Raw genomic sequence first — 21,861 nt, forward strand, 5'->3', positions numbered from 1 at the left:
TGCATAAACCACAGCTAATTAATTTGATCCATACAAATTCCACAATAACATAGTCACAGAATGATGTTCTATTTCAGTGTTTTAGCTCATCTCTAAGATGAACATTCTATGGTTTCCCCCCGCTGAACTATAACTACGTTTAGTGGGGGAAGAAGAGCACACTAGAATGATATTGGTGTGGGCTAAGAGAAAGCTACATACGAGAGATGAGGAGAGGCACAGAAACTGACATCGATTCTTCCCCCATGGCTGGTTGAAATAGATCCAATTCACCAAACCGTTCCGAGAGACGCATTCTGCAGTCTTCAGCAGCCATCAGCGCAGTTGAGTAGGCACCATGCACGGTACCTGGGTATCTTATGCTTGTAGCTTCCCCTGCAAAAAATAGATTGTCAATGGGAATTCGTAGGCGTTCGTAAAGATCATGTGGCTTCCCAACGGTATCATAGCTGTAAGAACCAAGAGAATTCACATCTGTTGCCCAATGCGAAACTAAATACTGAATCTGCAAAGAGAATGCATAGGAAATCAGAGCATTCAGAGGCGAATATAAAGATTAGAGGTAACACAGTACGGCAATTAAGCTCAAATGGAGTATAGACGAGCAGATGCACAAATGAAATTATAACTGAGAGAGACCTGGGCACATGTACAAACCGGTTCAGATGCATCTGGCAGAATTTGTTTTAGTTGCAGAAAAGCAAAATTAGCAGCTGCTTTGTCAGACATCTTTTCGATGTCATGGGCCAGCTGTCCAGCTGGCATGTAAATAAGAACAGGGTGACCAGTTGCCTTGTGAAGATTTAAAAAGTAGCTGCATGCATAGGAAGTAGATGCTACCACTCCCAGGAACTCTACATTGGGCCAGAAGACCTTATCAAAATGCAAGGCTATTTTGTTCTCACTTCCTATCCCAAGCTCTGCAATAGCTGCTTCTTTCCACTCGGGAAGTCTTGGTTCAAACTTAATGTGGTTAGCTTTTAAAACCCCAAGAGGAACAGCAATAACAGCTGCATCTGCTACAAAAGTTGTTCCATTCTCAACAGTCACTTTTACTCCATTATATCGCCGAGTAACCTTTGTGACCCTGAAAGGAAAACTATAGTTAAAAAACCAGGAAGCCTTTAGACAAAAAACACATGATCAACAACAAAAGCTGTTAAAGGATTAATTTTTTTATCAGTCCCTTAATACCTGTGACCTCGACGGATATCAAGGCCTTTGGCAAGTGTATTTATAACAGAGCAATAACCACGAACCATAAGTCCATGACCCCCTGAAAGCAGCTCCTCCTGCATCACCAACTTCGTTTAGGTGAAAATGCTTTACAACTCCAGAAATGGACATCCAAGCATCACTATTTTAACCAAGGACAAAAATTAATTCTTAAAATCGAAGACTAGGTATGCGGTGTAAATGACAAACCTACATATAGCTTAGTTCAAGTCAAGTTCGGTAGTATTCAAGGTAAGAAAAAGACAAGAAAAATTCCATTGAAATCAAGACAATTACAACTGATGGGGATTACATGCCTGATCCCAAGATTTAAGTGAGATGGTATTTGCATCTGCAGCAAACCAACCTTCCATTCTACACAAGTACCATTGAAGAACCTTCTGTGCAAGTCCTTCTTGTCTGTAAGCAAAATCACATTTCAAAAGACATTAGCTTGAATGTATATACAACTTTTTTTGTTCTTCTTCTGGATGTTGATTACCAACATACAATACACCCATAACCCCTGTGAGACTTGATTCCATGACCTCACACTATAAATACCTCTATATGGCCAGTGGGCCATAGGCCCAATCCACAAACCCAAGTTCTTCTTTGAATGTTTATACAACTTCAGCGGCCATAGTTGCATGATTGGTACTAAGTACACAAAAGACAAACCTTAAATCAGGACATCTTTCGAGAACAATAGAAATTGCCTGATGAATGGACATGTCTTCTTTATTCTCCTCTCTCACTTTCTCTGTCTGCAAACATCAACTTATAAGCAAGCTTTGCAAATATCCACCATAACAAACTAGTACAAAGAAAAAAATAAAGACAGTTCATGAGAAACTTGCCTCTTTTAGAATATACTCAAATGCCTCACCAACCTTTGTGACCAGTCCTTGAGGGACTTGTTGACCATCCTTGTCAAAAAGTGCATAGCTATGAAAAAGATAAATATAGTAAATACAATGAAAGTCAAAGCTATGACACCCTGAACAACCTTCTTTGTCATCAAGAATCATTAATTGCAATTTTATACGAGAAATATGCAGCAGCTATAAAAGTTACCTTTCCAAATCATGGTCATACAATACAGAGTTATCACCGCTTGTACGGTAGAGTGGTAATCCCAATCGCCCAATCAAAGGGGCCAGGGGATTTTCTTTGCAGACACCATGCAACCTGAGTCATGATTGACAACATATATAGCATCTACTTGGATAGGTAGAGAACTTTCCTTTCTTTCTGGAAACAAATTAGTTGAATGATAAAAAGAGAAAAGGAAAAGGGCATACCATGATGCACCCATGTCGACCGGAAAACCAAATGAGAAGTCTGTGTACACTCTGCCTCCAATTCTCTGTCGTGATTCAAGCAGAACAACCTGAGAACAACGTATTATAGCATGTCAAGATTGTGTAATTTCAAAAGCTGAACAAATAAAGGGAAAAAAAGTCCTAAGCACATTATCAAAATAGATCGAATAAGCAATTTGAAACAATTACCTGAAAAGCAGCATCGTGAAGAGCACGGGCAGCTGCAAGGCCAGCAATGCCAGCACCAATGACAATGACTGAAGGAGAAGAAGATTGCCTTCTTTCTACATGTGCATAGCAAGAAGCTGCAAAATGAAAAAAATAAAATAAAAATGATTGATGTTCTTAACAATTTGGCACAATGGGTACAAAGCTAATACACTAACCACCTAAAGTAATGGGTTGTAAAAAAATTGTTTTATGCCGTTCAGAGAGTGAGTCATGAAAAAGAACAGTAACAATTTATTAGATTATGGCTCGGGATTAATTTTCAAAAGAATCAATTCTAAAGTTCAATTAACATCCACTTGTAGGTACAAAAACGAAAGTACCTGACTACACGTACCTGTAAATTTTTAAAAGAAAATTACAGAAACAGAATTATTTTCGAAGGAACTGTGTTTTATGTGTGTTCGATGAGTTTTAATCATTATTTTTCTTCAAAGCAAGTAACTGGTTTAGCCAAGTGCAACTCTGGTAATAGACCCAGACCTTTGGCTCTGTGATGATTAGCTGACTTGATCAGTCGATTCAGCCTGGATCAGCAGAGTTCAAGTTCAAAATGAGTCTGATCACTTTGAACAGCACCCAACCATACCTGTTTCAACCCACCCATAGCAGATATATTAAGGGATTCAAAAGAGTCAAGAATTCCAAGCCTGACTCAGCAGGATCTTACGCCGAGTCTCAAGAGAGTGATCCGGGGCTTGAACAAGCTTGGCCTCTCCATAAAACCTAAAAATTCATGAGTAGTCGTTCATGATCGTAGGCAAATACTTAGCATGCAAGAGAATAAGCGGCAAGCAAGAACACATGGACCGGCTGCAAGAATAACAGTACGTTTAGGGGCATGTGGGGCGTTTCTTTATGCAGAAGCTGCATGTGAGCTTCCGTGTCCCCCAGATATAGTGTCGGGACTTGTGCCACCCAATCTCACATATTTGAGTCTAATGAACAGGAAACTTATAAAAGAATATACCAGAGACGACAAATGAACTGCAAATACCATTTCTCCAAAATATTGAAAAAGAAACAGAGAGAAATACTTTCTGGGAAAGGAGATGGAGTTCAATTTTTTTCCTTCATCTGCACCAAGCGGCTAAAAAAACGATCAGGCTAGCCATTCGTACAAATTCCCTCAAATTAAACCTTACTAACGAACTCTTCTGTTTTTAATGATAATAAGTTAATAATTATTAAATTTCAAGGGAAAAAAACACAAAATCATAAAAAGAAGAAGAACTGCGTACCTCTCCTCAACTGTCGATTACACTTACGTCCAGACTCCATTTTCCTCCCGTACGATCGTCGTCAAAAGTCTAGGCTCTAACAGCTTCTCAAACTTAAACAAAGCCGGTGGCAATTGAGGCGAGTAATGGAGAGTAAAAATCAACAAACAGATGATAAAATGATTGGAATTCGGAGAAAATCTTAGCTTAATGAACCAGCTCATGCGTAACGCAGAGCGTACAACAGTCGGATAAAGTAGAGGGTATATTAACGCCTATAACAGGCGAAACACAGCAGGAAATCGACTAGCTCGGCAGGCAAGCTCCGAAGTTTGCCATCAACAGATAAAAATTAAAAGCTTCTTCAGCAGATCTGAGCAAATTTATCAGAACAAGATGTCGGCGTCGCGCCCAGAGACAAAAAACGCCGTAAACCGAGAGAGAACCGAGAGAGAACCGGAAGAGCTGAAGGCTAGCTTCTTCTGCTGATCTGTTTCTCTACTTTTCCCCTCCCTCTATATATAGCTTCTATTAAGGGCAAGCGCGTAAATTTGACAAAATCATTTGAGGTATGTTTTTACTATTATACCCTCACAACTTTGTATTATTTACCATTATAGTCTCTTAGTCCGGTGGCACCAACCGGTTAATCTTATTTACCTTTTAAACCTCGATGATGATCGATCATTTAAACCCTCTTTATCCCTTTTGAATCTCCTCTGTAATAGCCTGCAACTCGATTTTGAACTCATTTACAATTATGAAGCTCGCGCTCTAGTTCAATTTTCGAGTTCGAGCTTCAAGTTTTAAGGTTCGAGTTTGGATGACGGAGTTACTCTTCGTCTTCCTGCCCGTGCGTTTCTGTAATTAGTTCTTGCTCAGAGAAAACTCTCTTTCTGCTTTTTGTTATTTTATCTGTTATCTTGTTTTATTTTAGGGGGGACAGGGGAGGGGTGGGCGTGATTATCTGTGAAAGGTAATGGGGATTTGAAGCACAAGATTTCTCGCTGCAGATTTGCGGATTGTTAATAGTTATCGACCGCCATTTTTGAAACTTCTGCTGCTGTTTGAAAGCTCGTGTTTGGGTTTCTGGATGAAGTGATGAAGCTCAGTTCTGATTTAATAGTATGAACATTGGAAAACATAAAAAAATAAAAAAATAAAAAAATAAAAAAAACGCAATAAGGGTAGTAAAAAAACCATGACAAATGTGAAATATAATATAAGCTTTTATTTTGCCAAATAAATATTTATTATGTATGAGACCCTCAAATCCTTGTAAAAATAACTCCAACGTGCACAAAATATGAAAAATACCCTAATGTTTTTTATGTTTATGAAGATTTTTTAAATAGTTATTATTTTATTAAATGTATATGTTCTTATAAAAATAATATAAAATAAAAAAAATTCATGTGAACTTAAAAATGAAGGCATGGAATGATGGGGGGGGGTCAACAAACTAGAAATTTGATCTTGATTTTGATCTTTATCTCATGCATCTACATGATCTTCATCTTCGAAATGGGTGTTAGTGTGGACAAGTTCATGTTCGAAATCTTTGAAACAAGGTGTTAGTGTGGACAAGTTCATCTTCATTTTCATCTTCAAAATCAAAATGGGAAAATCAAACAAAACTGGAAAGTATTTTGGGGGAAAGAAGAATAGCCAGAGAGAGAAGGGAGTGGGAGGCTGAAAGGGAGAAGAAAGGGAGGTCGAGAGAGATAAGAGAGAGAAGTGAGAGAGAAAAACGGAGAGGAGTCCGAGAGAAGAGAGGGAAGCATGAAGACGAGAGAGGGCGAGTTCGAGAGAAGACCGAGAGACAGAGGACGGAGACGAGATAGGGGGTGCAAGAGAGAGGGAGGAAAAAAAGGAAATGAGGACGCTCGAGATAGGGGGGTGCGAGGTGAGAAAAAAAAAAAAAAAAGCCGTGCGTGTCCTTCATCTCGTTAAAGACCATTTTATCTTATTCGAGATGAAGGATTTTAAAATGTGGAGATAAAGACCGCTTCGTCCCCATCATCCAGATTAAATGTCATCTGTGCTCCACTAATAACTTCAACCAATGAAGGACATCATAATCTTCATCTCGGACTTTTAAGTTTACTAACCCCCAATAATACTATTCCTATGGGACCATATTGGATAAGTTACAATCTGATTTTTTTTTACATTTCAGTTAGAATTATTGACAAAATCTAAGTGAATTGTCCCTCGTGACTCCCACCGACTGCATAGAGATGTCACACACGTGTCACATTTGTGCGGTCGCTTCACGTCTGCCTCATTTTGATGTGCGACTTCCATTCATCCATCTCTTTTGCCACTTTTTGTGAGACAATAGGTGGGCCCGGGGCGCATGGATAAAGTGGTGACCGGTTACGGCTAACGTGGGTACGTGCGAAAATAAAGACGACATTGCCTATGACCTCCTCATGGTCCATGGGGTCACCTTCCACGAGCGAAATAAGTATAAAGTACACGTGTATAATAAAATAGGATAAATATAATAAAATATTATCCGATAACCTAAGAGATTATGCTATTCCTTTGATTCTTATTCAGACCAGGGTTTTCCCATCCAGCGGGTCGAACTGCGACTCAGCCGGGTCAGATCTGGTGGTCTGAACAAGTCCCCTGCCACCTGCCCTGAGTCCATGCTCTGGACAAGGTGTTCGTTGGCCGATCTGACCTGCTTCCTCTGCCATTGGCCCTTTTTCTTTTTTCGTCTCCTCCTTTTCAGGAAGCAGTTCCTGAGCTTCCTCCTCTCTTTCTAAGCAGAGGCGACATGGGGACGACTTACATTCTATTATAGAGTGTCTGGTGTAACGTTTCTTCTGTCTGTTACAGTTCGTTTTCTTTCCTTGCGCTATAAGGCCTGCAGCTCTGCTTCTCGTCACCTCAACCATTAAATCTCACACAAATCCTCCGCTTTCCAATTCTCTCTCTTGTTTGAAACATTGCGAAAGGGAGGAGAAGCTGGAACTCTCTTGATTCCATCGCATGGCAAAGGATGGTAGACGTGTGCAGCCATGGATGGCGGTGGTGCCCGCTTATGTCATCTCTCCCACTAAATCTTCTAACGTCCCGAATTTGGATACCATTTTCGAGGAACCTCTGGATGCAGACGAGGATCCTGATGTGTGACATTCTGGGCCGATTTTTTTCACCCAATTTCCCCCCTTCTGATATTTTTTTTGGATCTCGTGGAGCTATGATCAATGGAACGTGAACCAAGACCTGGGAGCATCCGGAGACGGACTAAGTATACCTGGTGGTCTTGAGGGAGACAAGCAGAGATTGATCATGGCTTGTTGGTGGAAAGAGGAAGCTGATTTTTTTTTAATTTATATTCAGCACCGTGGAAATCAAAAGCCAGAACGGAGCCTTGTAGAGTTGAGTTGGGTAGTTTAATGTAATTCGAATTTTCAGTCTGGTTATGGCTCTTGCAATGGCAACCACTCTTTCTTTCTGATTGAATGGTTAACGAATTTGTTTCTAATAGTCTCCAGTTATCGAACAACTTTCAGTCGCTGAATACTTGAAAGAAGAAAAAGCTATCTTGTTTCGAGTTTTATCGTCTCACAATTAAGTCCCCAACGACAGGTGCCATGATCGGCTGTATACATGTTTGGGGTTTTTGCTCTGCTGCAGTGTCTGCCAGATGACAACGGAGGCCTGCTTAATTTTCTCTTCAATTTCATCCCCTTTTAACCTCGTTTGATTTCTGCAAATGGGTCCCGTTAATTCCTCGTTCATCATCTTCTTCATAGAAATTTCCCTCGTACAAACTTCTGATTTTCAATACATTTAGTTATCACTCTTTCTTTCCAGATTTTCTCTCTCTGGTTTCGTCACCTGTTATCTGCGCCATTACTGTCGTTCTCCAACGGAAAAATCAACTGAACATTGCTTTAATAGAAAAAAAAATTGATTATGGGCGAGTACCCAAAAGCTGTACCAAGGCTTAAACTCATTCGTGTTGAAGCTCAACAATGGAATCTGTAATCTTCAGTCCAGAATTAGCATTGGTCAAAGGTGCTTCTCAGCCATGACCCGTGACGATGGGACTGCTGAAGCAATTCTATCCGCTCAACAACTATCTGGAACTTTCTGGAATTTAAAAAAAAACACTAAAAGCTTCGGACGACTCGAGAGTTTCCTGTCAACCAAGAAATTTCAACTCTTCTAGACGGTTTCTTCACATTACACGCATGGAAGGCCAAAATTGCATCTTGATACGTTTTACAGATCAAACAACTTGTTCCGTTGGCTCCTGTCACAATTACTCTCTCTCTCTCTCTTCTCTCTTTATAACTATCTCCGAGTGGTTCCCTTCTTACCATCAAGCTCGAAGGCCTCTGTTTTCAACTCGTCCAGAAAGATCAAAAGCGAGCATCAATGGCGAAGGGAAGTTTATACCTACTGACAACCTTGGGGAAGGAAACCAGACATGTGCTTCCATGGGTGGAGATCCAGCCAGCCCTTGTCATCTGCCTAACTAAAATCTCCTATCTTCCGAATCTGGATACCATTTTTGAGGATGATTCTGAAACGGGAGAAAACACCATCAAGAGATGATTTGTGGAGCTCTGTTTCTTTTTGATGATTTCCTGAAGACGGATCCGTGGAGCTATGATCACATATTCTGGACCATGGACTTAATCGCTCCGTGAAGAAGATGTTTGCAGCTTCACAGGAGATACAATGAGGCGTTGAATAAATCACAAAGACAGACGTGTATATTTTTAAGACTTCGGTATAGATTTTTTCTGTTTCAAGTTACGGAAATCCAATTTTTCTACGTTATTTTGCTAACAGGATTTTGACGAGTTCTCTTATATATTTTTCTTTGATAGAATTGTTGCAGAAATATTAACTTAAACACCATCATGGTAAAATCATCAGAAGATTGTTAACATTTACGAAGAAAAAAAATCATAAATATAGATATCTACTCAAGATTGGTGTGATACAGAGAAACATGTGACACTCATCACATCCTATGAATTTAAGAGAAACAAATCTTCTATCGTGTGTCTTGTTTGCTCGTTAATGGTGGACGAAACAAGAAAGAACCACTCCCAGAGACGGTAGATCAGAGAAGACCTAATTGTTCCTTGATCGATAACAGAAAGATGGAGACATTTGAAGAATTCCCAGTCAAAAAATCTGCTGCATTACATCTCTGGGAGGATGGAGGTATTCTAAATGCTTTGGTAAGAATCGTGCTCACTAAAAATATTCAGAATACTTGCAGGAAATCTTTCTGGGTTAATGTATTTCTCGTCTTTGTATTCAGATTAAGAACGTTCATGGAAGCTTTTCATAAAAACAATCAATATGTTCAAACATCGATATCAATCGACCAACAGAAAGCCAAGATTTGAAAACGTGAACGGAGTAGAAGCTGCCAGGTCTCTCTTTGCACCGGGTCAGTGGGGGAATTTCCTGGGGAGCCATTAGTAGCCGTAGGGATCAGCCACTGACGACACAATCAAACATAAGAGCAAGTCGAATTGTCAGTTATCAAGACACCGATAATGTCCAAACTTCCGGGAAGATCTTTCCTCGAATGAACGGCCCGTTTTTCTCAGCTTTCTCAGAAATTACAGTGTCATTCCCTGTCTTTATTTACGATGGAGATTGGCTGGTCTTATTTAAGGCATCATCAAGTGACTCACTATCTTCGTCGTTAGTAGAGCTTCTTCTCCCTGGTTTATGCTCTCCCGTTTGAATTGGTTGAAGCTTCTTCCGTTCAGTACGTCCTCCAGCTTCAAAACCCACAAGACCAGCAGCAACAAGATCAGTGACCTTGGACATATGGCAAGAATTGAAGCTCAATATCTCCATCAATGGATTGAGGTGGCTCCGCCTCTTATCATTACTCCATGTAAAACTTCTACTGTTCCGAAATTGGATACAATCCTCGAAGAGAGCCCCAACCCAGTAGATTGATTGTTGTCGGTCTAGCTCGTGCCATTGATGGAGTTTCTGTTATGGTAGTTTTTAGCTTTTCTTTTCCTCATGTAATGTAGAAACCTGCTGGAAATGGTGAACGAGAGGAGATTTGGAGAGTATCCTCGGTTACGTAGTAATTGTGTTCCGTTGTTTTAGTAGAAATCTGGTAGATTGGTGTGTTTCCGTTCTTCCTCTGCTCTCTGCAAATTCAATACGCATCAAAAGCATCCAAACATGCAAAACCTAAACTTAAACTTCAGAAGATGGTGGCTGAGGGAGTTCTGTAAGTCTGCCTGAACCTTATAAATATGCGAGAACGAAGAATCCTCAAATCAGCTTTTACCCAGACCAAAACAGGAAACATTCAAATGTATAAAACCACACCCATTTACTCTTTCAGAGTGGAGGTTGTCATATGTTTGTTCAAACGATCCTTCTGCACTTTACATGTTTCTGAGAACAGAGGGTCGAAGCAAAAGGAAAGAGAGTGTCGCCAATTCTTTTTTCCCTGGCTTATGACTGGGGCAAAAGCCCCCCACTTAATAAAAGATGCACGAGCATATTAGGAACTTTCTCAGTGCAGCAACCAAAATGCATGCCTGCCAAACCATGCCAACTAGCCCTCCACTGTGTAAACTAATTCTGAGATGACACCAAGCAAACACACCTCAGGTGGAAAACATTAGCTAAGTCACCATTGCCATTGTAAAAAGAGGAATGTGTTCCTTATATTTTGCAGGATGGATCTAGTATCTGTTAACTGATGAAAGTTGAATAAATTTTTACATACAACAGAAGTCCTGTTTTTTCTATGTGTGTGACTTTGAACCACCATGTTAGCATTACCAACAAGATATGTATTACCAAACCAGTAAACAACCATGATTTGGGATGATTTGCAGGTTCCTTTTCTTTGTCATTAAGTTCCCCTCGGCCAGTTGCAAGAAGTGGCATGAAAATAAAAGTCGAACAATCATAGTGTTGCATACTGAACTGAGCCTTCAGATTGTGCACAAGCGTACTCATCCCATGATCTTCAACAGTGAGGGGTGAACTGATGAATACCTGCAAGATGAACAGCATGATTATTTCAAAAACAATAGAACATGCTATCTTTTTTCAAATAAAAATTTTTAGTTACTCACCATGGGAGACACATAGTACTGACTAGAAAGTACTCTTCCTGTTCCAAGTTAGAAAAGCCGTGTCACCATACGGTCTTCAAAAAGGAACAAAAATAGGAAAATCAAAATATGGACAGACTTAAGTCTCTGAACAGATAAATGGAATGCTTCATAGGTGAATAATATTCAAAAATCTTGAAGTGATCCATATGCCTCTAATACCAAGTTGAACTCCACAAAATGAGAGTGAATTGTACTTGAAATGCTAGAATATAGGAAATATTGACCTTGGATTTTTCATATGAAGCAGAACAAACACAAAGGCAACAACGATGCACAAGGATCCAACAGCAATGTAGGCCACACCAAGAAAGTTGTTCTTTCCTCCCAACCAGGTTGACGTTGAAAGAACAACCTTTTTCTTTCCTCCAAAGCTGTAAGTATTGTAATTGTTTGCAAGATTCACAGCTATGTAATCATTAGCTTCTAGATCTTCTTCAATTCTGCCATATAACTTCCGAAAGTTTGGCAGTGCAGAAGTACGCATCCATACAATAAGATCTTCCTGCTCACTTAACTGATTCATGTCAAAAGAAAAACAAAGAAAGGTCAAAACAAGACAACCAAGAAACCTTTATTGCATAGCTGCAATCAACAATTTGTTCAAAAAGAAAAACATGTACAGAACAAAATTGTTAAGAATATCCCATAATAATGAAGAGTACTTTTATGCACTCCAATGTAGCTACTGCACTTTTACAATCATGCATATTGGGTTTTTCATACTTTAATTTTGATTGTCAATTCTAAGGTTTTAAAAAATGTTTCACAGTTATCCAAAAGTTTGCATACTCACAGGTATATTTGGGTCCAGCATTTTACCCCCTATCAGGCTACCATTCTGGAAGTTAAAAGGATAGACATGCTTCCCAAACTTGTGCTCCCGGTCACTTTTCCAAGCGATATTTTTCCGGTTGACCCTTAGTTCTATCCCATCACGGAAAAATGTAAATGTGTCGTTGAACAAACTCCAGGCAGTTAAACCACAAGGAACAATTGGGAGCCCATTCATGTGCTCTTCAGGTTGGCATGAGCTAGTGTCATTGTACTTTAGTCCATACAAAAGTTGCCGATCGTTCCTGCTTTTTACATATCTGGACAGCATTCCAGAAAGCCCTTTGTGAGTGGAAACATTGTCTTTACTGGATAAACCACTAGAATTGAAAAGAAGCCAATCAAATGCTCTACAGGAAGGAGGGAGGGAGGGAGGGAGGGGAGGGAAGTTGAGAATCAATAATCTAGAGGAATTTCTTTGTATTGGGCAATAGACCAAGACTACTATTAAATTCAAGAAATACGGTGAAAGAGATAACGTCTGATCCCAAGTTCCAAAAGATAAAATAGAAAAATAACAAACAAAAATGTGAAAATTTAGTGAGTATATTTTTTTTACGAAACTATAAACAACATTGTGATAAGAGCAAGAATTCTTACCGCCGATGGTTTTGATAGAAGTTATCTAGCTGGTAATAAATATAGATTGGGGCTTTCATGTGCTTTTGCACCTGGAAAACCACAAGTAATTTCAGTCACCCTGAAGTGTGAAGTAGGCTTTCCATATAATTGTTAAAAAAGCTTTTGTTATCTGATCTTCTCCCAGGAAATAATCTAAACAGATGTTGGGTAAGTAAATGTTTCCTATAACCAATATAAAATTCTTATACACGTGCATATGTCTGTGCAGGTGTTAATAAGAAACGAACTAGACTGAAAATGACCAAAAAACTCATGGATGTTACAAGGATTGGAAGTACCTAAATACTTAGAAATCATTTTCTAAATAATAAGTGAACAACTGACTTATCTAGTTCTTTTAGAATTACACTCTAGACAGAGGGCAAAACAATTTATGACATGTGTTCCTTGTATCAGGCCAAACATTTTCTAAACAGCTAAGTGTCAGGAAACTATGTTACTTTTTATAGGAAAATGGACTGCTTGGAAAAAACATAACACACTGAAGTCAAAAATCTTTATGAACACCTATCTTGACCATTAAACCTCAGAAACTGTAAGATTTTTCAGTCCAGTGTTTCAAATTGTCAACTTCAACAAACTCAGGCCCTGCCTAAGACCAGTTAACATTCAAATTTTCTAGATGGTCAACCCTTTGGTTAGTGACTCAGAAATGAACAATGATCCATGTTAAAGTTTATTTGAGCTTTGAATCAGCACAGGAAATAACAAAATTGATCTACATATATTAAAAATGTTTTTAGTAGTCCAAACCCAAAAGAATATGTGATACATGAAGCATATGAAGTGTAGAAGTCCAAACATCTACAGAGTTAATTTTATATATAAAAAAATGGTGAATCCATGAAGTTAAGTCTAGGAAACAATCGTATGGAACTACTAGAAGCACCTTTAGAAATCGGGTACAGTTCTTAGAAATTGAATCGTCCTTGACATAAGCAACTTTATTGCTTCTGTATAACTCAGGTATACATTCCGTGTCATAGCGCTCAACAATTTCTACAACCTACAAAATGGATTGCAGCCATAAATATTTGGAGATGTTCTTGCAACTGCATAACATATATAGCCCAAGTCAAAGAAACAATGGTGCAAGGAATAAAATGGATATCTTACACTTTCTGATGCACGCAGACCGACAAATCCAACAGGAATAAAGAGAACACCTATCAACAAAAAAGTTGTGAACACCTGCAAAAGACCAAGTTCAGATTGTCATTGAGCACATGAGCTACTAAAGTGAACAATAAACTCAATGGATAAGACATTTGTCTCTTACCCATCCTGGAGTCAAAACAGGCTTACAAGCCGGGAGATTTTGTTGGGTGAATTTATAATAAGCTGCAAGTAATCATAGAAACCTTTTACTTATCCCTCAATTTGGGTCAGAAGCAGAACAACAAGCCAAATGATTCCATCCCATGAAAGAAACGATAACAAATTTTGGGGTTGGAGGAGATTTAACACCGTAATCTCAAGGTTGCACTGCATGAAAATCATATTTCCATTTTCTCCAATAATATTCGCTAAGCAATATTGAGAAAAGAAAAAGACTTTACAATTTGTAACTTTCATTTCAAGAAGATATAAGAGGCAAGCCAAATGATTCCATCCCATGAAAGAAACGATAACAAATTTTGGGGTTGGAGGAGATTTAACACCGTAATCTCAAGGTTGCACTGCATGAAAATCATATTTCCATTTTCTCCAATAATATTCGCTAAGCAATATTGAGAAAAGAAAAAGACTTTACAATTTGTAACTTTCATTTCAAGAAGATATAAGAGTTACAACGAAATTTATTCTGAAGTCTCAACAAATCAGTTTCAAATAAAATTAAATCAACGTCCGAAGCATAAAAGGCCACTATTTCTGTAGTTGAGATCCTAAATACCAAATGAACATCTATCGGACCACAACCAAAATGTAGAAGAAATCAGATTCAAGGCCAAATAACTAAGAAGAGACCGAAACCTGTTGGCCTCCTGGACGCAGGGGAAGCAGATGAAGTTCGTTGCCCAGTTCCCGATGAACTACCTCCCTCCGAATCCATCCGAACCCTAAACTACTAGTACAAATTCCTTCTTAACACCCATACAGCGTAACTGGAGTGAGCAATCCCCACGGTAACATCAAAGAGAAGTTCCAGTTTCCTTTTTGTTTCCACACTCTAAGCGAGTTCCAGCAAAGAACTTGAGGCGTCGACAACTCAATAGCTAATATTGATCCAAACCCATCAAGTAAAAGTACTAGATCTTCCTGAAATTTAAAAAAATGGGGACCTCTAACATTGAAGGGAAGTGTATCTGAACTTGGTCCAAAAAGAAAGAAAGAAAGAAACTAAAGGGGGAGTAAATTTTTAATGAGAATTGGGTATCACTCTCCCAAATGGTCCTTAAGTCAGAAGGGAAGAGGGGAAATACAGAGAAATAGTTGAAAGTCGAAATGGGTTTAGTAGATTGGGAATCTCAGACAAAGCCAGAAGTTGCTTGGGATGACGATAAAGGAAAACAAATATATACCTTCCGTCGAAGAGACAAAGAGAAGATCACAAGAATCCTCAACTGGTTTTCTGAACAAATATAAAAGAAAGAGGGGGGATGATGAATGCGTTCGTTATGTTAGGTGAAGGTGTTAAGTCAGAACTCGCGAGTCGCGACGGAGAAAAACTCAAGACCAGTTAAAAAGTAGACGAGTTTAAGTATCGCCACCAAAATATATACGAAATCAGACCCTGTTCGATTCAGATAACACCAGGCAAACCTCCATAGCAATGGTACAGGTTAAGTTTTTTTTTTTAAAACAGTTTTTAGCTTTAGCTTCAATTTATAAATGATGAAAAAACTATCATTTATATCAAACAAGAAAGTCAGTACTGGTATGACGAGGAGAATCAATTTTTGCCGAGTGAGGAAGATAACATAGAATAAAAGGAAGAAGTTTTATCCCTGTAACTTGACCTGCTCTCCCTCTCAAGCCAACTAAGGTGCAGAGATCACCCTGGTAAAATAGTTTTCATAATCTTCACTGTCTTCCAACTTCCAAGTGATGAATTAACAAAACTGGGCCGTCAGCCCACTCGCCATTCCTGGGTCCGATCCGGGGCTTTACTTTATGGGTAATTTATCTTGCGTGAACCCAGTGAAGTTCAAATTTCAAAATTTCAACGGTTGTCCCTGAAGTCATAGCCGGTGTATGAAAGCTTTCCTTCTCGACCGTTTTCAGAAATTATCGGCATCCCGTGGGAAAACCTCTTTTCTTAAAAGTTCTCTGCTCTTCAACAATTCAAATCTTCTCCTTCTAAATTCAAGCTCCGCTGCTAAATATTTATCGCGTTCTGTTTTTGGATCGAACATCTCCGGCAAGACCCAAGCTCCATCAAGATCGGTTGTTGTCAACGGGATCCCTGTGATTTCTTCCATCTTCGTCGCGTTTTCTCTGACCAGGATTGCTTCGCTTCGTCGATTGTTAAACCTGACGAAGGCCGAGTTTTCGTTCGATTTGAATTCTTCTTCTTGCAAGACTCAGAGTTGAGAGGAAGGCGGGTCTGTAATTGGTCCAAATGGAGAGTAGCGAGTGCCCTCTTGCCGTAGACGCAATGGACTGTAAGTTGGTCTTCTTCCAGAATGAAATGTGTTCGATTTTGCTTAACATGGGAAGTGATGAACCTCTTTTGTAGATATTTCTTGGCAAGGAAAGAGCTTTGAAATGGAAGGTACGCCCAGAGACGACAGACTGAAAACTGATGGCGCCTCTAGCAAACGTAATTTGACCTCTCTTTCCTTTCTAGTAAAAAGAATTACAATTTTTCCTTCTCCTATGTTGGTGTTGGTGATTTGACCTTTTACTATCCAAACAGATGTTTCTTGGCAACTCGGGACCTCCCAAATGGGGGAGATGAGCGAAATAAGAGATACACATCCAAAGGGTAAGTCTCTTATCTTTCTAAAGGCTCATTTTGGTGAGGTGCCAAGATATGTGACTTCAAATGGGTTTCACATTTGTGATTGTTTTCTTCCTCAGCTCGTTCCTCTCTGGGGTTCTTTTCGTCATCGCTCGATCTGGTTGTGCGCAGCGGCTCCCCAGACATCCCTGAAAGTAGCTGCGATGAAACACCAGAATTTATCAGTAAAGCAAGTCGGAGAAGAGATCTCATATCCTCCGTTGAGCTCTCCCTAGAAAATGGAGTTGGATCAGATGCCAAACCAGGCCTATCTTCAAGGACAAATGAAATGTTCCTGGAAGTAAAAGCCTTGAACGAAACTGGGTCCTTGGTAGCCTCTCTCGAGCTTCTGCCTAGAAGAGAAGATCCAGTAGAGTCTGTGTCACCTGTGGTGAGCATAAATGTAGGAGGAACAGATAGGATTGCAGCTCAGGGCGGAATCCAATTCCAAGAAGACAGTTTTTTCACTGGGGGTGAGGTCATTTCAACAGACGCCAAGATTGGAGAACAAGGAAACATTGGGCTGTATCAAACAGCTCGGTATGGGGACTTCTCGTACCATTTTCAAGCCCTGGAAGCTGGAGACTATCTTGTCGATTTACATTTTGCAGAGATTGTATTCACAGAAGGCCCTCCAGGGATGAGGGTGTTTGATATCTTTATACAGGAAGAAAAGGTAAGACTTCTTTCTTTCATGCCATACAGGAAGAATTTTCAGTATTCGGTAGACTCTGGTAGTGATTTATCTGGGTTGACGTTGGCTGTAGGTTGTTTCCAGCATTGATATTTATGCTCGAGTAGGCTCTAATCAGCCTCTTATATTGTCCAACCTGGAAGCTTGTGTAAACGGCAAAGAGGGGCTATCGATCAGGTTTCAAGGTGTAAATGGCAATCCGATTGTTTGTGGCATTTCAGTTAGGAAAGGTTTTTCCAACGGTAAGATCATAAGTAATCCTTCTTTTTCTTTCTATATCTTACTCCTGCTCTCTCACTCACTCCCTGATAAACAGCTGCATGGCATTGTTGTTAATAGGCAGATCATGGCAGAGGCCGACTGCGGGCAATATTCTTTCTGTTGAAGGACAAGACTTGGAGAGCTCCTATGTAGGGGATCATGAACTAAACGAAGTACTTGCGAAAGATAATTTCACTGAAGAATTTAGTGATTGAAACTACAACTATTCTGTTTGGAGGATTTTTATTCAAAGTTATTGACAAGATGGTATTTGGCAGGAAGGATGCACCAATTGCAATTATAAAATGGAAGTCTTGAAGCTGAGGAGGGATTACTCGTTGCTATGCAAGGAGCAAACAGAAAATAAAAGATCTCTAGAAGTAGCAAAAATGGATAATGAACTCAAAAGCAGGGAATGTACTGAAGCTTGGACATCTCTGCAGGAGCTTCAGAATGAGCTTATGCGCAAGTCCATGCATGTTGGCTCGCTGGGTAGAAATCTTCTTTTAGTGATATCTATTATCGGTTGTAGTGCAACTTGGTGATTTGCTTAAATTGTCTCCTTATGCAGCCTATGCCGTGGAGGGGCAAGTGAAGGAGAAAAGTAGATGGTTTTCATCCTTAAAGGAATTAAGCAAGAAATTCAAGGTGCTGATTGCTTTACATGTCTTTCATTCTAGACATGCATTCAAGTGAAAATTCGTCAACCACGGTGCTTACTTACTCTTTGTTAATCTCGCTGTTTGTGCAACTGGCAGGCCCTAAAGACAGAACACCAGAAGCTGTCAGAGGAAACTCTGGAATGCAAGAAATGCCTTGCAGATGTAGGTGATATAACAACAAAAATCCAGTCCATATGTAAGTTGTGCAATCAGAATTGGTCCTGTGGCTGTCATTTACCTGAAAGGTCAAGAAACTGAACCGAAGTGACTTTTTTATATTTTCAAATAGTGAACCAACGAGCAAGCTTGGAGAAGCAACATGAAGAACTAAAACTCAAGTACACAGAAGGGGCAAAGGAGCGGAAAGAACTATATAATAAAGTACTGGAGCTCAAAGGTTTGCAATAAAGCAACTGTTATAATTCATGCAGTCTTGCCATGTTACAAAATCTAAGAAGCTTCAGCTTGGGCATCTATCTTTCAGGAAATATAAGGGTCTTCTGTAGATGTCGACCACTTAATGAAGAAGAATTAGCAGAAGGGTCTACAATGGCAATTGACTTTGAGTCAGAAAAAGATGGTGAACTCGCTGTGAAGGCTAATGGAGCACCAAAGAAAGTGTTCAAATTTGATGCAGTCTTCGGCCCTCAGGCAGATCAAGGTAAATCTAGTGTACAGAATAGTATCATGGTCCTTGGTATAATGGTTATGTCAATTTGTAATGGTTAAGTAAATTGTTGTGTCAATTTGTAATGGTCAAGTAAATTGTTGTGTCAAAAGTAGTAGTAAAATCTCCAATAGAAAATTTTAGTAGCAATCTCGACTACAATTGGACTAAGATGATCTTTGAATTTGCTTGGAACAGCTGATGTATTTGAAGATACTGCACCATTTGCAGCATCTGTTCTGGATGGCTACAATGTCTGCATATTTGCCTATGGGCAAACGGGCACTGGAAAGACATTTACTATGGAGGGAACGGAAGAAGCACGCGGAGTCAATTACCGCACCCTAGAGGAGTTGTTTAGAATAATTGATGAAAGAAAGAGGGTTTTCAAGTATGAAATTTCAGTTAGTGTGTTGGAAGTTTATAACGAACAGATACGTGATCTGCTCTTGTCTGCTTCTCAACCTGGAGCAGCTACCAAAAGGTCAAACTCTACAAGTATTTGTTCTTCTAAGATGAACCATCTTCTTATGGTGATTGGTTTGCATCATTAAGTCCTTTTTTTTCTTAATGATTTCCAGGCTTGAAATAAAGCAAGTTGCAGAAGGGGTCCATCATGTCCCTGGACTAGTAGAGGCAAATGTACATAACATGAATGAAGTATGGGAAGTTCTCCAAACAGGGACAAATGCAAGAGCAGTTGGATCGACCAATGCTAATGAGCACAGTAGCAGGTCACACTGGTGAGTCTTTGACTGCTAACTAATATGCTTTCACATATTTGTTGAAACTTGGACTGGTCTAAGGATGTGGCATTCCTTGGTCCACAGCATTCACTGCGTGATGGTGAAGGGGCAAAACATGATAAATGGAGAAAGCACAAGAAGTAAACTATGGCTTGTTGATCTTGCTGGGAGTGAGAGAATAGCCAAGACTGAAGTTCAGGGTGACCGTCTCAAGGAAGCACAAAATATTAACAGATCTCTTTCTGCATTGGGTGATGTAATATCTGCCCTTTCGAATAAGAACTCACACATTCCTTTCAGGTAACATTGTCTGCCTTCCTAGATGAATATTTTGATTATCTAGGAATTCTGATTTCTGACCCATTCCCCTAAATCATGTAGGAATTCAAAGCTCACCCATTTGCTACAAGATTCTCTAGGTGCATTCATTGTGTCTTTTTTGTTTCTAGTTTCTGTATCAATATATCTATCTATTACGTATTTGACTAAGTTCAATATTGCAGGGGGAGACTCCAAGACATTAATGTTTGTGCAGATGAGCCCGAATGAGAATGATTTGAGTGAGACTCTGTGTTCACTGAACTTTGCCAGTAGAGTCAGGGGAATCGAACTTGGCCCGGCTAAGAAGCAAGTTGATGTCAGTGAGCTTTTCAGATATAAACAGATGGTACAGCAGACATTTTTTTAGTATATTTCCTTTCATATTGCTTTTCAGGTATTACTGCTATTGCTGTGATCATCAATCAGTCAAATGCTCTCTACTAATGTGGCTGCCAACAGAAATTTGCTATTGTCTATTACTTTCACTTGCCATCAAGGATATCTCACCTCCACTTCTTGCCTTCATCTCCTTCATTCTCATCCCTCTTTTTCTAATCTGATTCCCAAATCAATCAGGTTGACAGGGTCAAGCAAGATACAAAGTGCAAGGATGACCAGATAAAAAGACTGGAGGAGACAATTCAGAGCCTTGAGTTAAAGGTTAGGACAAGAGATGTAAACTGCAGGAACCTACAGGATAAGGTATACAGTAACTGCCAATCACCATTTGGATTGATTTCTCAATGGAAACATATCATCCAATAGGACTGTCTTGATGTGCGTATTAGGTGACACAAACAAGATGCTCTGTTGTGCAGGTGAAAGAATTAGAATCACAGCTCCTGATAGAGAGAAGACTTGCAAGACAGCACGTAGACACAAAAATTGCTGAGCAACACCAACAGCAAGAGGAACAGCAAACAATAGCTAAGCCTCCATTGGCAATGCGTCAGTTTGGGATCAGACAAGTATCTGATCCACCAACCACATCGATCAAGGACCTTGTAAATGTTATCCGACCTCTGACTGATTACAATAGCAACAAGCCTCAGTTACCTCCTATCTCTGGCCTACTCAAGTACAAATCTGTTCAGAAGGAAAACAAGCCTGATGTTGCTGAAGAACTCACAATCACAAGAAGACCTAGCAGAGCATCTATATGTACAACTGCACGCCGCATCCCAGTGACACCTGTATCCCAGCGGCGCAACTCATTGATGCCTTGGCCTACACCCGCAATTGCGACCCCACTTCACCCACCAGTACGTCCCACAGCCACTCTAATCCCACCTCCATTGCCAAGACCACTCCCACTCACTGCTGACAAGAGAAATACAGAAGCAGGAGAAAACTTGTCAGAGATGACACCTTGGAGTTCCAAAGTGGGGTGCAGAAGTTCAAAGATAAATAATATTCTGAGGCGAACCATTCAAAAGAAGGTATACATTAAGTCACCATTACCACCTCAGCACAGTAAAAGAAGTAGTGCATTTGGAGCAATGGAAAGGGTCAGAGTATCCTTTGGGAGCCAAGGCAGGATGACACAGCGCATATTAGTCAGTAACTATGGAAAGACAGGGAAGGAGAAGCTCCCGGTGCAGAAGGAAAAGGAGAGGGGTTGGAACCATGGTACAGCAAAGACTTTCTTCTGAAAACAGTTTTCTGTATGTACAGAGCTCAAATACTGACCACCTTTGAAAGGCTGCTTGCCTTTTTTGATACATACTTTTCATTTGTAGTTAAATTCAAGTGTGATGCAGTGTCACACATTATGTTGTGATTTAAATTAGTGCCTCACATGTTTTTCTAATTTGACTGAAACAAGAGGATGATGTTTGAATGTTTCTTAGGTATTTTGGGTATAAATCATCACTTCCTTATCCTAGGTAAGCAAAAAGTTTCTTCAGATCCTTTGTAAGATGCAAATATGAGTTTTAACTTCAAGAAAACAAAACCAG

The 21,861-nt window shown here is 39.7% G+C and overlaps 3 protein-coding genes across 7 annotated transcripts; 1 reads left to right on the forward strand and 2 right to left on the reverse strand.

Annotated features, from left to right (window-relative positions):
- Positions 1–4: 4 nt before the first annotated feature.
- On the reverse strand, positions 5–4,463 carry LOC137953363 (polyamine oxidase 2-like). Of its 4 annotated transcripts, none has more exons than XM_068800731.1 (10): positions 4,010–4,463; positions 2,730–2,845; positions 2,520–2,608; positions 2,293–2,406; positions 2,076–2,163; positions 1,897–1,982; positions 1,533–1,635; positions 1,195–1,292; positions 658–1,087; positions 5–505 (listed from the first exon to the last, which is right to left on the reverse strand). In XM_068800731.1, exons 1-10 carry the CDS (start codon positions 4,047–4,049, stop codon positions 194–196), a joined length of 1,476 nt encoding a protein of 491 aa, XP_068656832.1. In that variant the 5' UTR covers positions 4,050–4,463; the 3' UTR covers positions 5–193. The 4 variants fall into 4 exon arrangements, with proteins under 4 accessions (XP_068656832.1, XP_068656830.1, XP_068656833.1 ...); XM_068800729.1 differs by having other exon boundaries at positions 640–1,087; XM_068800732.1 differs by having other exon boundaries at positions 1,897–1,978; positions 2,072–2,163.
- Positions 4,464–10,235: 5,772 nt separating this feature from the next.
- On the reverse strand, positions 10,236–15,303 carry LOC137952876 (putative ALA-interacting subunit 2). 2 transcript variants are annotated; one of them, XM_068799976.1, is made up of 9 exons: positions 14,584–15,303; positions 13,889–13,950; positions 13,726–13,800; positions 13,499–13,615; positions 12,568–12,638; positions 11,930–12,227; positions 11,361–11,650; positions 11,095–11,132; positions 10,236–11,014 (listed from the first exon to the last, which is right to left on the reverse strand). In XM_068799976.1, the coding sequence occupies exons 1-8, from the start codon at positions 14,660–14,662 to the stop codon at positions 11,117–11,119; spliced, it is 1,008 nt and encodes a 335-aa protein (XP_068656077.1). In that variant the 5' UTR covers positions 14,663–15,303; the 3' UTR covers positions 10,236–11,014; positions 11,095–11,116. The 2 variants fall into 2 exon arrangements, with proteins under 2 accessions (XP_068656077.1, XP_068656076.1); XM_068799975.1 differs by having other exon boundaries at positions 11,095–11,168; positions 14,584–15,302.
- A 537-nt stretch (positions 15,304–15,840) lies between these two features.
- LOC137952919 (kinesin-like protein KIN-14R) lies at positions 15,841–21,842 on the forward strand. Its single transcript, XM_068800029.1, has 18 exons — positions 15,841–16,214; positions 16,289–16,372; positions 16,469–16,537; positions 16,633–17,228; positions 17,320–17,488; positions 17,586–17,680; positions 17,786–17,999; positions 18,079–18,155; positions 18,266–18,365; positions 18,459–18,566; positions 18,654–18,830; positions 19,035–19,320; positions 19,418–19,579; positions 19,667–19,882; positions 19,964–20,001; positions 20,086–20,249; positions 20,480–20,605; positions 20,722–21,842. The coding sequence occupies exons 1-18, from the start codon at positions 16,172–16,174 to the stop codon at positions 21,553–21,555; spliced, it is 3,558 nt and encodes a 1,185-aa protein (XP_068656130.1). The 5' UTR covers positions 15,841–16,171; the 3' UTR covers positions 21,556–21,842.
- Positions 21,843–21,861: the final 19 nt, after the last annotated feature.

Source organism: Aristolochia californica, unplaced genomic scaffold (assembly GCF_029961685.1).
Source record: "Aristolochia californica isolate CCGP_79_NKW_82.1479 unplaced genomic scaffold, dmAriCali1.0.hap1 SCAF_16, whole genome shotgun sequence".
NCBI classification, from domain to species: domain Eukaryota; kingdom Viridiplantae; phylum Streptophyta; class Magnoliopsida; order Piperales; family Aristolochiaceae; genus Aristolochia; species Aristolochia californica.